General features: G+C 37.2%; 1 protein-coding gene across 5 annotated transcripts in view; it reads left to right on the top strand.

Moving 5' to 3' along the window:
• LOC106093761 (serine/threonine-protein kinase PITSLRE) overlaps nucleotides 1-13,893 on the top strand; it is a 45,246-nt gene that overhangs the window by 30,371 nt on the left and 982 nt on the right. For all 5 annotated transcript variants that reach the window (XM_013260905.2, XM_059360044.1, XM_013260904.2 and 2 more), the window contains one exon: nucleotides 11,212-13,885. In XM_013260905.2, coding sequence (XP_013116359.1) covers nucleotides 11,212-13,885 — 2,674 coding nt within the window. The remainder of the gene's footprint in view (nucleotides 1-11,211; nucleotides 13,886-13,893) is intronic.

The following is a 13,893-nucleotide window of genomic DNA, read 5'->3' as shown; positions in this document are numbered from 1 at the left end:
CACCTTTCGTATTAATGGTTGAACCTACATTTTCAAATGAAAGATTAATGCAAAAATACAAATAACTGTACACCCTAGCTGTTGTTGTTGTTGTAGCCACACATTCATGAGGAGGTGGCGATCCTCGTCAAGCTCCTGTAGGTGAGCAAGCTCGTTCCGGTCCGTGGGAACAGGTTATTTGGATATTTGAAGGCGCCAATAACCCGCCTTGTCATATCAAGCATCATAGCCACTCAGTGTTTGTGCAAGAGGCGCTGCCGCCCGGCCTCTCACTGAAACTCTCCGCTCAATACCGCTGATTTTCGGCGACTGCCGTTGCATCTACTCCGTATGGAACATTCCATTATCCGCAACCTGTGAACGCGGCAGGTAGCTCGCAGCTAAGATTCTCGTACCAGCATTGAACACCATACAGATCGAACCTAAGCAGCTATCCCGTGCCGGGCATACAACATCTTTTCAAAGTTGTGTTCAGGGCTTTGAATGCTACGACGACGGTAATTTCTCTTTCGAGATGAGCTTAATAATCGAAAAATTTTCTTTAAAATTACTGTTAAGGCTAGGGCCGATTTAGCTTTCAAAACTATATTCTTATTTTCAATTTTCGCACACGGCTTGCAATCTTATTAAATCGTTTTCAAATAATTGTTCCCAATTTGTATTATCTAATAGTGTAATCTCTAACTCTTCCCATATTTTTTGCGGTGTTCCACAGAGATCCATTTCAGATCCGCTTCTTTTTATGTTATACGTTATTGACATCCATAGGTAGATTCGGCACATTCGGCACTAAGTATATATGGGGGAATCCTCCGACGACGAACGCTACATATTTACGCAATTTTCGGTCGAAATGTATTTTTTGCGATGTGAAAAAATCTACTTATAATAAATTTAGGGTTATGAAATACTTTCGAATGAAAAACATTTTCTCCCATACATTATAAAAAATTGTCACAAAGTTGTTTGATCTACGATACACAAAAAGGGAGTGTCTTTCGAGGTTAGTGTATATTTTGGCAATTTCAATCGAATTTTGCGTAATTAACCTCAAAAATGATATTCTATGATTTAAGGATAAACAAACGACAATTTTAAATTTGTGTTTAAACAACCAAAAACTTTAACAATTTTTTGTCTAAAGCCGTGAACCTATAAACGAAAAAGAGTTTTATTTATTTTAACGGAAAAGTGTGTGTTATCGCGAATTAACAACATTTATGAGGGGCTGTGCTTTTAGATCTATTTATGAATTTATATTCAATTATATATGAATTTTATATTTTGATAAGTAGTTTATGGCCTTTAAAAGCAAAAAACGGATATTGGCTCGTATGGTAGTTATATTTTATTATGGAGGCATCAGAGCACTATTTGGGTATTGGTAAAAATTGAGACATTTATGGGCTTAAAAGGAAAATTAGAATATGTGCTTATATGGAATTCTTCGGGTCTTATTAAATATGGGTATTCGAAGGCGAAATTGTAACTCGTTTACCGAATTCTAGCCAAATCGGACAAATAATAAAACCTCTGAGAGCTCCACAAATCGAATGGCAGTTTTGGGTTATTGGGTTGCCTAAAAAGTAATTGCGGATTTAAAAAAAAATTAAATGGATTTTTAATAAAACTTAAAATGAACTTTAATCAAATATACAATTGCCATTTTGTTCGATAACCTTTTGCCATCTTCCTGGCAAATTTAGTATTCCACGCTCATAGAACTTCTGGCCTTTATCTGCAAAAAACTGAACCAAGTGCGATTTTATAGCCTCATCATTGCCGAAAGTTTTACCATTTAAGGAGTTCTGCAAAGATCGAAATAAATGGTAGTCTGATGGTGCAAGGTCAGGGCTATATGGTGGATGCATCAAAAGTTCCCAGCCAAGCTCACTCAGTTTTTGGCGAGTGACCAAAGATGTGTGCGGTCTAGCGTTGTCCTTGTGGAATATGACACCTTTATGATTGACCAATTCTGGTCGCTTCTCCTTGATGGCTGTATTCAATTTGTCCAATTGTTGACAGTTAACTTCCGAATTAATCGTTCGGTTCCTTGGAAGCAGCTCTAAATATACCACACCCTTCCAATCCCACCAAACAGACAGCATAACCTTCTTTTGGTGGATATCAGCCTTTGAAGTGGTTTGAGCTGGTTCACCATGCTTGGACCATGATCGTTTTCGACTAACGTTGTTGTAAACAATCCATTTTTCATCTCCAGTTATGATTCGTTTTAAAAACGGATCGAATTCATTGCGTTTAAGGAGCATATCACAAGCGTTGATTCGGTTTGTTAAATGAATTTCTTTCAATACATGTGGTACCCATATTAAAATTGACGCCAAACAAACAAATGTAAACAAAATTTCGCGCACTTTTTTTCTAAAGCAAGCTAAAAGTAACAGCTGATAACTGACAGAAGAAAGAAAGCAATTACAGAGTCACAAGCTGTTGAAAAAATTTGTCAACGCCGACTATATTACTACTATATTACCGACAATTACTTTTTGGGCAGCCCAATATAATGAAATCGAAACAACATTTTAACCCCATCTAGCATCCCACTAGCTTCGTCCGTAATATTAAAATTGTTTTTAAACTTGCTGTTGATGAACAAAATAAAAAATTTTAAGTTTTGATATTTAAGTGTTGGTGACAGATCAAACCTTGACGCACGCTACAGAAAATATTTTGCTATAACCTTTTTTCAGTGTATTATAAATTTTTCATAGTTTGTTAACACGAAGGAGCACTCGAAGCGCGATGTCGAACAATATATAAAATGTAAAAAAAATTTTCCACTCAAAAAATAAAAAATTGTTTTTTCGTGACGCATGAACCTGACTTTGCATGTCTAATATTTATGTTTTTAAAATAAAAAACTTTACTAAAACTGAAGACTATTAAGAGGATACAAGTATTTAAACAGTTTGTGGCCCACCTATGTTAACTTTATTGTAATATCTGAACACATAAAACATGGGACCTAAGGTTGGGTAGAATTTGGATATGGTTTCTTTATTAAGTCCAATTTTTTATAGATTTATAAAATTCAATATCTACTCTATCATTATGTTAAAGAAAAAATGTATTTGGATTTATTTGAAAATACCAAATCCATGGAGTTGTGCCTTACACAACTAAATGAGGACATTGGTCCAGTCTGTGAGTGAGCAACTTAAATAAAATCCTCATGAATATCAATAAAACTGAATATTTGGTAATGATCACAATACCTAATGATCGCAATATTCCTTTATATAATATACTATCGATACATCTGATTCGGATTCACTTCTTGGTTTTGATTTGGACTCTTCACTGAAATTCACATCACACTTTCAAATGTCATTTCCAAAATCGATTTTATTTCTTGGGGGTATTTCTCGTAGAAAAAATAAAGTTCGTGTTAGCTTACCGCAACATTATTTATTTAGTCGCGAAATATTATATAAACTATTAATTTATCGTGGGGATAAACCTCTGATTAACAAATTTGGTGCTTTTTAGGTAATTTAGGAGATATGACAACATTACGCAACACATTTGCAACACATTTGCACAAACTTTTACGGAAAGTGATTCGTTTTTTTTTTTGTAAGAGATAGTTTGAGAGCGAAAAATATTTGGAGAGTTTTGTAAATGGGAGGTTGCAAATTTCTGTCAGATGTTTTTCCCCCAACAGAAGTTTCTTACTCTTTTGCAAATTTTTATTGGCAAATTGTTACTGAATAGGTACGCGAATACACTGTTATATTATGCAGTAATCGGTAAAACAAAACACAGCTGTATTTATCGGGACGATGAGTCACTTACCGGCATCCATCTGCCGGTTAAAGTTTGTCGTTAGCATAAGTAATAAGCATATTCCTTAGCCAGAAGAATATCGATACGACAAATTGTAACCGGATAATGAGAGATTAGAAGATTGTATAAATTACATTCAATTCTTCCAGAGCATATTAAACGTTTCTTAGCACATTTTCTTTTAATTACACATATTTAATATGGTTTAGAAATTTATTCAGGAGCAAATTCCTGTAACCACCGTAAGCTTCTATCCTGTTTTCATAGAATTTTGCGTTACGTCTATGGTAATCGTTGCCGCAGTGATTAACAGCGTTTTACCATTGAATATCTCGAATTCGAGCACTAGCCATGTCCGTCTGTCTGTCTGTCGAAAGCACGCTAACTTCCGAAGGAGTAAAGCCAGCCGCTTGAAATTTTGCACATATACTTCTTATTAGTGTAGGTCGGTTGGGATTGTCAATTCGCCATATCGGTCCATGTTTTGATATAGCTGCCATATAAACCGATCTTGGGTCTTGACTTCTTAAGCCTCTAGAGTGCGCAATTATTTTCCGATTGGAATGAAATTTTGCTTGACGTGTTTTGTTATCCAATAACTGTGCCGAGTATGGTTCAAATCGGTTCACAACCTGATATAGCTACCATATAAACCGATCTGGGGACTTGACTTCTTGAGCTTCTAGAGGGCGCAATTCCTATCCGATTTGGCTGAAATTTGGCTACCAAATTTGTTAGGTTTTTATTATCTTGGTAGGTTGGTAGGCTGACCTTAATTTTTGGTAGGTTTTTCCATCAAATTAATACCATGTTAATTGCTGACAAAATCGCAGGGGTTAACTCAAAATTTATTCACTTCTTGTCGTTTCCGTGTATTCATTAAGAGTGCAAAATAAAGTCATGGATTTGGTTGGGTTTGGTAGGATTTTTCTTAAATTTTGGTAGAAAATAATTCTTCAGTAGCGACACTGATCGTGACAAAGCTATAGGCCATAATTGTGCACTATTAAAAATAAAATGTTGATTATTTTTAACTCGACCTTATTTATTCAAAATTGTTGTTTTTAATTCACACTTCATCCACAATAGTATTCGTTATTAGATGCAGAAAATATAGTATAACCCCAAACTTTATTAGAAATGCAACCAAAAATGTAGGCAAGATTTTCTAAACGAAGTCGGCAAGTACCTATCCGTACGTTCACAAAGTCTCTACACACACATATTTACAATTTTCATAAAAAAATTCTTAACCTACTAATCAAACAGAAACATGAAATAAAAAAACTTAATACATGCAACGTACGGAAAACAGAAAAGGATATAAGGAAAATAATAACATCAGATGAAGCTACCGCACTACTAAGTAGTGAAAGTATCGTGGAGAAAAAGGCAAAGGAAAGACCTCGAGCTTGAATTAAAAACAGCAATATTAATGAAAAACAAGTAAAAGCGTGCATAGTTCGGCCGGGCCGAATCTTATATACCCTCCACCATGAATCGCATTTGTCGAGTTCTTTTCCCGGCATCTCTTCTTAGGCAAAAAAGGATATAAGAAAAGATTTGCTCTGCTATTAGAGCGATATCAAGATATGGTCCGGCTTGGACCACAATTAAATTATGTGTTGGAGACCTGTGTAAAATGTAAGCTAATTCGAATAAGAATTGCGCCCTTTGGGGGCTCAAGAAGTAAATTAGAGAGATCGATTCATATGGGAGCTGTATCAGGCTATAGACCGATTCAGACCATAATAAACACGTATGTTGATGGTCATGAGAGGATCCGGATAATAATTGCGACCTCTAGAGGCTCAAGAAGACAAGATCCCAGATCGGTTTACATGGCAGCTATATCAGGTTATGAACCGATTTGAACCATACTTGGCACAGTTGTTGAATATCATAACAAAACACATCGTGAAAAATTTCATTCCAATCGGAAAATAATTGCGCACTCTAGAGGCTCAAGAAGTCAAGACCCAAGATCGGTTTATATGGCAGCTATATCAGGTTATGGACCGATTTGAACCATACTTGGCACAGTTGTTGAGTATCATAAAAAAACACGTCGTGCAAAATTTCATTCACATCGGATAAGAATTGCGCACTGTAGAGGCTCAAGAAGTCAAGACCCAAGATCGGTTTATATGGCAGCTATATCAGTTTATGGACCGATTTGAACCATACTCGGCACAGTTGTTGAATGTCATATTAAAACACGTCGTTCAAAATTTCATTCCAATCGGATAAGAATTTCGCACTGTAGAGGCTCAAGAAGTCAAGACCCAAGATCGGTTTATATGGCAGCTATAACAAAACATGGACCGATATAGCCTATTTACAATACCAACCGACCTACACTGATAAGAAGTATTTGTGTAAAATTTCAAGCGGCTAGCTTTACTCCTTCGGAAGTTAGCGTGCTTTCGACAGACAGACTGACGGACGGACATGGCTAGATCGACATAAAATGTCGCGACGATCAAGAATGTATATACTTTATGGGGTCTCAGACGAATATTTCGAGTAGTTACAAACAGAATGACGAAATTAGTATACCCCCCATCCTATGGTGGAGGGTATAATAAATATAACACAAACATTGCCAAAGCAACACTAAACATGTTTATAAACTTTTTCAACAATACATTTAATATTCAAATTTTTAGCCAAAATAAAACAGCTGAAGCAAAACAGCTATATTCGAAAACTCGAAATTCTTGCTCTCAAATTTTTTCTCTCCTCATTCAATCAAAATATATTCGAGGGAGCAATAAATTCCCTGGGAGTTTTTTGGTCTAATCTTTACCAAATTGGACACGAAGAGGTTTTTTTGACTTCCCAATGTAGGCAATATTTCATCAGAATCGGATCAGATTTATAGATAGCTCCCGTATATATATATATATATATATATATATATATATATATATATATATATATATATATATATATATATATATATATATATATATATATATATATATATATATATATATATATATATATATATATATATATATATATATATATATATATATATATATATATATATATATATATTTCATCCGATATGGCCTTATAAGGCTGTAATCGCCACAATTTTGGTTCGATTTTTATGAAATTTAGCGTGAGGTGTTTTATTTAACGTCCTAGTACGTGTGCTAAAGTCGGTCCGGATTTAGATAAATCTCCGATATATCTTTCATCCAACAGAGCCCTTAATGTCTGTAGTAGCGACCATTTAAGTCCTATCAAAAAAAATCTTACACGGTTCTATTCAGTTTTTCAATAGTTATGCAAAATTAAAGTCTGACTTAATTTCAACGTAGTCTTTGTATATTGAAAGTAGTATGTATTTAGACTCGGTGGTGTAGGGATTATATAGTCGGTTCCGCCCGATGTTAGAAGGATTCTTTAATCACCAGTTCAAGTATCTAAATTCTAAATATTTTTGATATCCTTTTTTTTTGCGTCAACTTCCGTCCTATCAATGTATATCCATCCCACTTAGGGAGTTGGATTGATTAATTATAAATAAATAGAATCACCATATACGTGATCAAAAAGATACAATGGTTACGTCCCTTTTCTTTGAATTTGAGACGATATTAACTCAGCCTATTTTCAAAGAAATAAAAGGTAAAGTTAAGTTAATTGTGTAGCGCGAGCATTCGGTAGAACATCAAAAAAAAAATTCACGAGTGGTTATCACGTCACTTATTCTGGCGATATTTGTACTCAGTCATGCTGAACTTCTTTCCCAAGATGTTTGACTCAGCTACTCAGAGAGCGGACTGCTACAAAAAGGAATCTCTTATTTTTAAAGCAAAACTTGAATCAGACAGCGCTCATTGATGCGATAGAATTGCCCCTGGTGTTCCTTAATGAGATGTTCCTGGAAATATTTTGCATATGCCCAATTCACCTGACAAACATTAAGAGTTTGAACCGTGTGTCATGCGCTGGCTTCTACATTTATATTGCAATGTGATGTACTGATAGACGGCTATTACATTTGAGAGACAGTATCCATGTCCTGAAAAAGTTTATAAGTTCATTTTTGAATGTATATGTACATTACGCACCGACGAAGAATTGTCATTCCGACTATGCCGTCTCAAGCAGGGGCCGAATTATCGTATACGGGATCGAGTACACTTTTGTATCGAAAAAGATTTTGTTACGTATTGAATGGATGTATTACCGCACAAATGACTACCAATTATTTTTTGCACCAGAGTTGATTGAACATATGTATGTTTGTGGAAAACAAAACAACACAAAAACACACAAATGAAAATTAACATCTAACCGGCTTTTGTAAAAACTGAATCTATTGAAATGTTTGGAAACAAACGTGAATTTATAAATAAAAAAAGCATGGTTACATTGCTTTTGTTGTGCTTGCCGTCTTCTGATTCTGAAGAGGACAATAACTTTGTGCGTATTCGCAGAGAAATGATAGATAAAAGTGATCCAAGATCACTGCCGAATAAAGCGTACATAAATAATCTAAATAAAACATTAATAACAAATGCTTGTTATTTAGATTAACTGGGTAGCTGGCAAACGATCACATTTTGTGTGAAAATATTTTTGATTCTATTCACTTTTGCCATTATCTTCTATTCTGAGTCGTTAAAGAAACGAATTGCAAGCAGCACGAATGTAATCTGCCGGTGTGTTGGCCCATTTCCGTACAATATATTTCTTCAGCGCATCCATACGGGCATATTTTGTAGTCCTTACCTTGCTCTCAAAGGTGGCCTTAATAAAAAAAGTCCGTCGGATTGGCATGTGGCAAATTGGACAGCCACTCTGTGGACCAAATGAAGTACGAAACATAATTTGTTTTGTCATTCTTGGTTCACACGTGCTAAAGTGCCGAGTCTTGTTGGTACGTCCATGGTCTGCGACCGAAATATTTGCTTGCCCACGGCTCCAAAACAGCGATCAACATGATTTAACGATAATAAATTGCATTTACTTTAATTGATTTGAGCGAAGCTTCAAAGGGCTCACGTCCACCACGGTACCACCAAAGTTGCAATTGGCCGTTTCTTACATTTCCCTAGGATTTGGCATCATTTGTTCTTTAAATGTTGCCTTCCCTTGGCTACAATTTGGAATTTTTTGCCAAATGATGAAATGACCCAATTCATCCGTATTGTAGCCCATTTATTTTCCATAAATTATTCCTAAATACGAAAAAGTATGTATTTATTTTATATTATAATCACACTCAAAAACTTATATTTTTACTTTTGTTTTATTTATATATTTATATGAAGCAACGATTCTATTCGATTGCTCCAGAGCTCACGAGTGGATTTCGAACAACTGATACTCGATTATGCTCAAAAATTTTTCGAACAATTTTACTCGTTCACGTATACAGTGAATCGGCCCCAGGGCTGCGGAGTCTATTCCTAAGTCGGAGTCGGAGTATTTAGCCGGAGTCAGAGCGGTTCGGAGTTGGGGCAAGCTTGCTCAACTCCGAATCAAACTCTGACTCCGGCTCAATAGTCCAACTCCGCAGCCCTGGTCTCAAGGGTTTTATTCCAGTAAATATGAGTCGATCAGAAAGATATTTGGGATCCTTTTTATAGGTAATCTTTTGCAAAAATACAAAACTAAACTCAATGTTCCCTTTTCTTAGAATAAAAATTCTAATCACATTCTGTAATTATAAGATTTTAAATTTTGTTGTATGTGAAATAAATAATAAAACATACGGTAGCGGTCGCATCAATTTGTCTAGGAAGCATATATAAAGTGTACCATTAGTTGTAATAAAACAGAACGTAGAAAGTGCTGTTCCTGTATCTCATACAACCGATTGGAACTACAACAAACCTGGTAAAAAAATGTTACATAGACTTTTATACGGAATGTCCTAAACTAGATGATTGTGGGTGCTTTTGGGTAGAAAGAACTAGTACTGGACACATCAAGAAGGTTACTTCATTGCTGTTTAGCAACAATCAAGCGAAATTCGTTCAATTATAGAAGAGTTGGAGTGGCTTAGACAGATAGGAGAGATAGGTGTAGTAAAGGAAAGACAAGCTTTCGCAACTATTCCTGAAATCTTCGAGCATTGTTTTCCAGTAATTTGAGTTGGGCCTTTTTAGGAGTTAATGCTTTAATTTACGAAACGAATGTTGCAATATAGCATATGAATGTGTGTTAACCATTTGGTTTTCTCTCCCCTATCAATTTGGGTTACAAATAGTGGAGAATTCATAAGTAAAAACAACGTTTTCATGCGTGCCAGTGAGTGAATAATCAGGTTCAGCCTGTTACAGAAGTAATCATGTTTTTTTACTCTTTTATTATTCTTAGTAGCTTGCGTCCCTATTATTTTGTTTACCACTATATATCGATGACTTGATATAAAAAAGTGTCTTACTCAATTTTTTCCTAAATTAAGTTTTTGGTTTATTCACGAAGATGCACCTTCCCTCAGGTGATACAATTGCAAATAAGGGATTTATAATGAGGTCAAAAAACGGACTATGTCAAGTTTTTTCCTTCTCCTGCATAGAAGCAAAAAATATAGTGACCGCTTTTAGATTATTCTTGAAGACAAAAGTCAGACGCACCCGGCCGGACGGGCGGATACAATTGCTAATAGCAGAGTTATAACGATTTCAAAAAGGCATATATCAAGTTTACTCCTTCTCCAGTAAAGTAACAAAAAAAATCGAGTTAGGCCTTTTTAATATTTAGCCATCGATATGCTAAAATAGCAGCAATACAAAACCAACAACAATTGATTTGGTTTACTATCATTCGACCAAAGTCAATTATTAATCATGGAAATCTTTTGTGGCGATTCAAAAATTCTGATTCCTCTTTCTCCTTTTTTTGTTTCGTTTTTTTTGTGCAGACCAATACAATTCCAAAAGCAAAGCATGCAGCCAACAACAAGTAAGAAAGTAAATTATCATCACGGGTAAATAAAAAAACCAAACTAACAACATAGCGATATAAAACGAGATATATTTTGACAATTCTTTCGATTTTAATACCTCACAAACAACAACAACAAACAATAACTCTCATATTCTTATTGGCCATTGCGAAGCTAGATCAAATGCATTGCGTGATGCGAGTGGATGCAATATTCCTACATACATATGATGAGCTGCTACTCCTGCATGCCGCTAATCAATTTTGGAAACTGGAACCACTGGCAGCCAAAGTTGAATATCAAGGCACAAAGCTTAGAAGTTTCTCTTAATAAACAATGGAAAGGGAACTACGCCAAACAAAAAGTGTGGTCTTTTGAATTCTTTTAAAAATATGAATAATCCTTAGCAATTTCACTTTTCTTTTTTATCGTTCCAAATTCTAAACACTACGAAATATTTGTTCCATTTTATTTTCTTATTTTTTTAGTGGTGATGACGAGGAGCATGACACAGATTCTTTGGACATTAAGCCGCCTCAGGCTCAAGTGGCCAGAGACATATCGGGTTCAAGGCGTAAAGAAAGATCCAAAGACAAAAAACATTCCAAAGAACGCAGACAAAAGGAAAGGGAGCGTTATACTGAAGGTTCGGCACGCGACAAGAAGGACTATAGGGAACGCGATGAAAGACATGAGCGACGTGGCAGCGATTTGGATAGAAAAGATATGAAACGGTCCTATGACCGTGAGGAATATTTGTCCAACAACGACAAGCGCTATCACAAACACTACGATCATATGGGTGTGGGAGAGAACAATTCAAGATCTCGAGGCGGCGGCGTTGGCAATATATATCATCAAGATGTAGGAGGTGGAGGTGGCTACCATCATGGACACGAACATCAATATCATCAGTATCATATGCAGCAGCAGCGCACACATTATCCACCTCCGCATTACCACCATCATCACCATCAAACACCCACCGACGATTACCATCAGCAACAGCGGCATCACCAACAAGCCTATGATAATGCCCGCGCTCTTGCCAGCCATAAACATTATGAACAGCGTAAATACTACGATCAGCCCAAAGATCCCGAAAGTCTGGAACAAGATCTGCGTTCTCGCCTATTGAGCAAGCGTCATAAATATGTTAAGGGCGAAGTTATTGAAGTGGATGACGTTTATGAACGCCCCGAACGCCTATACGATGAACGAGAAGGCAAATCCTTGAAGTCGGAGCGTCATAAAGCCCGACGAAAAGACAGGGAAAATAACGATACGGCAGAATACATTGAGGACACTTCGGATGGGGAGCATCAACGAAGACGCAAAAAACATAAGCGTCATAAGGACAAGCATGCCAAGCGTTATGTGGAAGATGAAGATGAGGTAATAGAAATAGATTCTGGTGAGCCAGCCAAAGCTGCTGTCGTGGTGGTGGAAGCTGAAAAGAAGAGTCCAGAAGATCCCGAACTGATAGCCAGACGGGCTAAAATCCTTGCTGCCGAGCAGGAGAAGGATAAACGTCGAGATATTGCTCGCAAAGAATTAGAAGCACGTCGTGAACTAATTCGTGAACGTAGTTCTACAACTATTGTGGATACTTTGAGTCCCACCGCCGTGGCGGCCAGTGTTACTGCCAGCTTACATGTTATCAAACGCAAACACAATGAGAAGGAAGAGAAAACGAAACGCAAACGCTTAAAGAAAACCAAAGGAGGCGGAGAGGAAGACGACGATGACGAGGACGATTCCGAATCGGATTCTTCAGACGACTCGCAAGACAGTGACGAGGAGAAAAGTGGTGAATCAGATGACTATCAATCAGACCAAAGCGGGTATAAAAAGTCCAAGTCGAAGAGTAAGAAAACTGGCCACGGTAGTGAGAGAGAAATTTCTGATGCCGACAGTCCTCTATCCATAGGTGAACTTTCAAAATCTCCAGCTGATGGCAAATCTAAGACAATGAAAAAGAAAGCCATGAAAAGTAGATACAAGGAGGATGAAGAGGCTTATGAAGGCAAATCTGTGGATAAGCATAAAAAAAGGTCGGAGACAATTTCATTATCGCCCAGCTCCAATTCACGCTCCCGTTCCCACACGCCAACACGTTCTAGATCGAGGTCGCGTTCCAAATCATATAATTCGGGCAGTTCTAGGTCGAGATCTCACTCAAGTTCTCTGTCATCCGAACGCAGCCGTTCCAGATCAAGATCACGCTCTCATTCTCACTCTCGACGTTCCCGATCCAGTTCTCGTTCGGATTCGCGATCTAGAACATCGCGCAGTCGTAGCGGATCACGCAGTAGATCAAGGTCTCGTTCACGCTCGGAAGAACGGGATATGAAAGCGAATTCTCACCGTGAGGAAAAAGAAAATCGTGACAATGAGAATGACCGCAAAAAAACAGATGATCAAAGCGATGCTCCAATTTTGGACGACAAAGGCAATCCTCTGCCCAATTATTTCCCAGGGATTCAGGGCTGTCGCTCGGTTGAGGAATTCCAATGTCTCAACCGCATAGAGGAGGGCACATATGGTGTGGTTTACCGGGCCAAAGACAAACGTACTAACGAAATTGTCGCTCTCAAGCGTTTGAAAATGGAAAAGGAAAAAGAAGGTTTCCCCATAACGTCACTGCGTGAGATCAACACCCTTCTGAAAGGGCAACATCCCAATATTGTGACAGTGCGCGAAATTGTGGTCGGCTCAAATATGGATAAAATTTTCATAGTAATGGATTATGTAGAGCATGATCTAAAGTCTTTGATGGAGACTATGAAGGCGAAAAAGCAATCATTCTTTCCTGGAGAAGTAAAATGTCTGACGCAGCAGCTTCTGAGGGCGGTGGGCCACTTACACGACAATTGGATATTGCATCGTGATTTGAAAACGTCGAATCTTTTGCTCTCCCACAAAGGCATCCTAAAGGTGGGTGATTTTGGTTTGGCACGGGAATACGGTTCTCCCCTTAAGAAGTACACATCACTAGTGGTTACCTTATGGTACAGGGCACCAGAATTGCTGTTATGCTCACCAGAGTACTCTACGCCTATTGATATATGGTCGCTGGGCTGTATATTTGCTGAATTTCTACAAATGGCGCCTCTGTTCCCTGGCAAAACCGAAGTGGATGAGCTGAATAAGATATTTAAAGTAAGAAT

Source organism: Stomoxys calcitrans, chromosome 1, assembly GCF_963082655.1.
Source record: "Stomoxys calcitrans chromosome 1, idStoCalc2.1, whole genome shotgun sequence".
Taxonomy (NCBI): domain Eukaryota; kingdom Metazoa; phylum Arthropoda; class Insecta; order Diptera; family Muscidae; genus Stomoxys; species Stomoxys calcitrans.
Note: the sequence above shows the minus strand (reverse complement) of the source record. Positions and strands in the feature narration are given on the sequence as shown.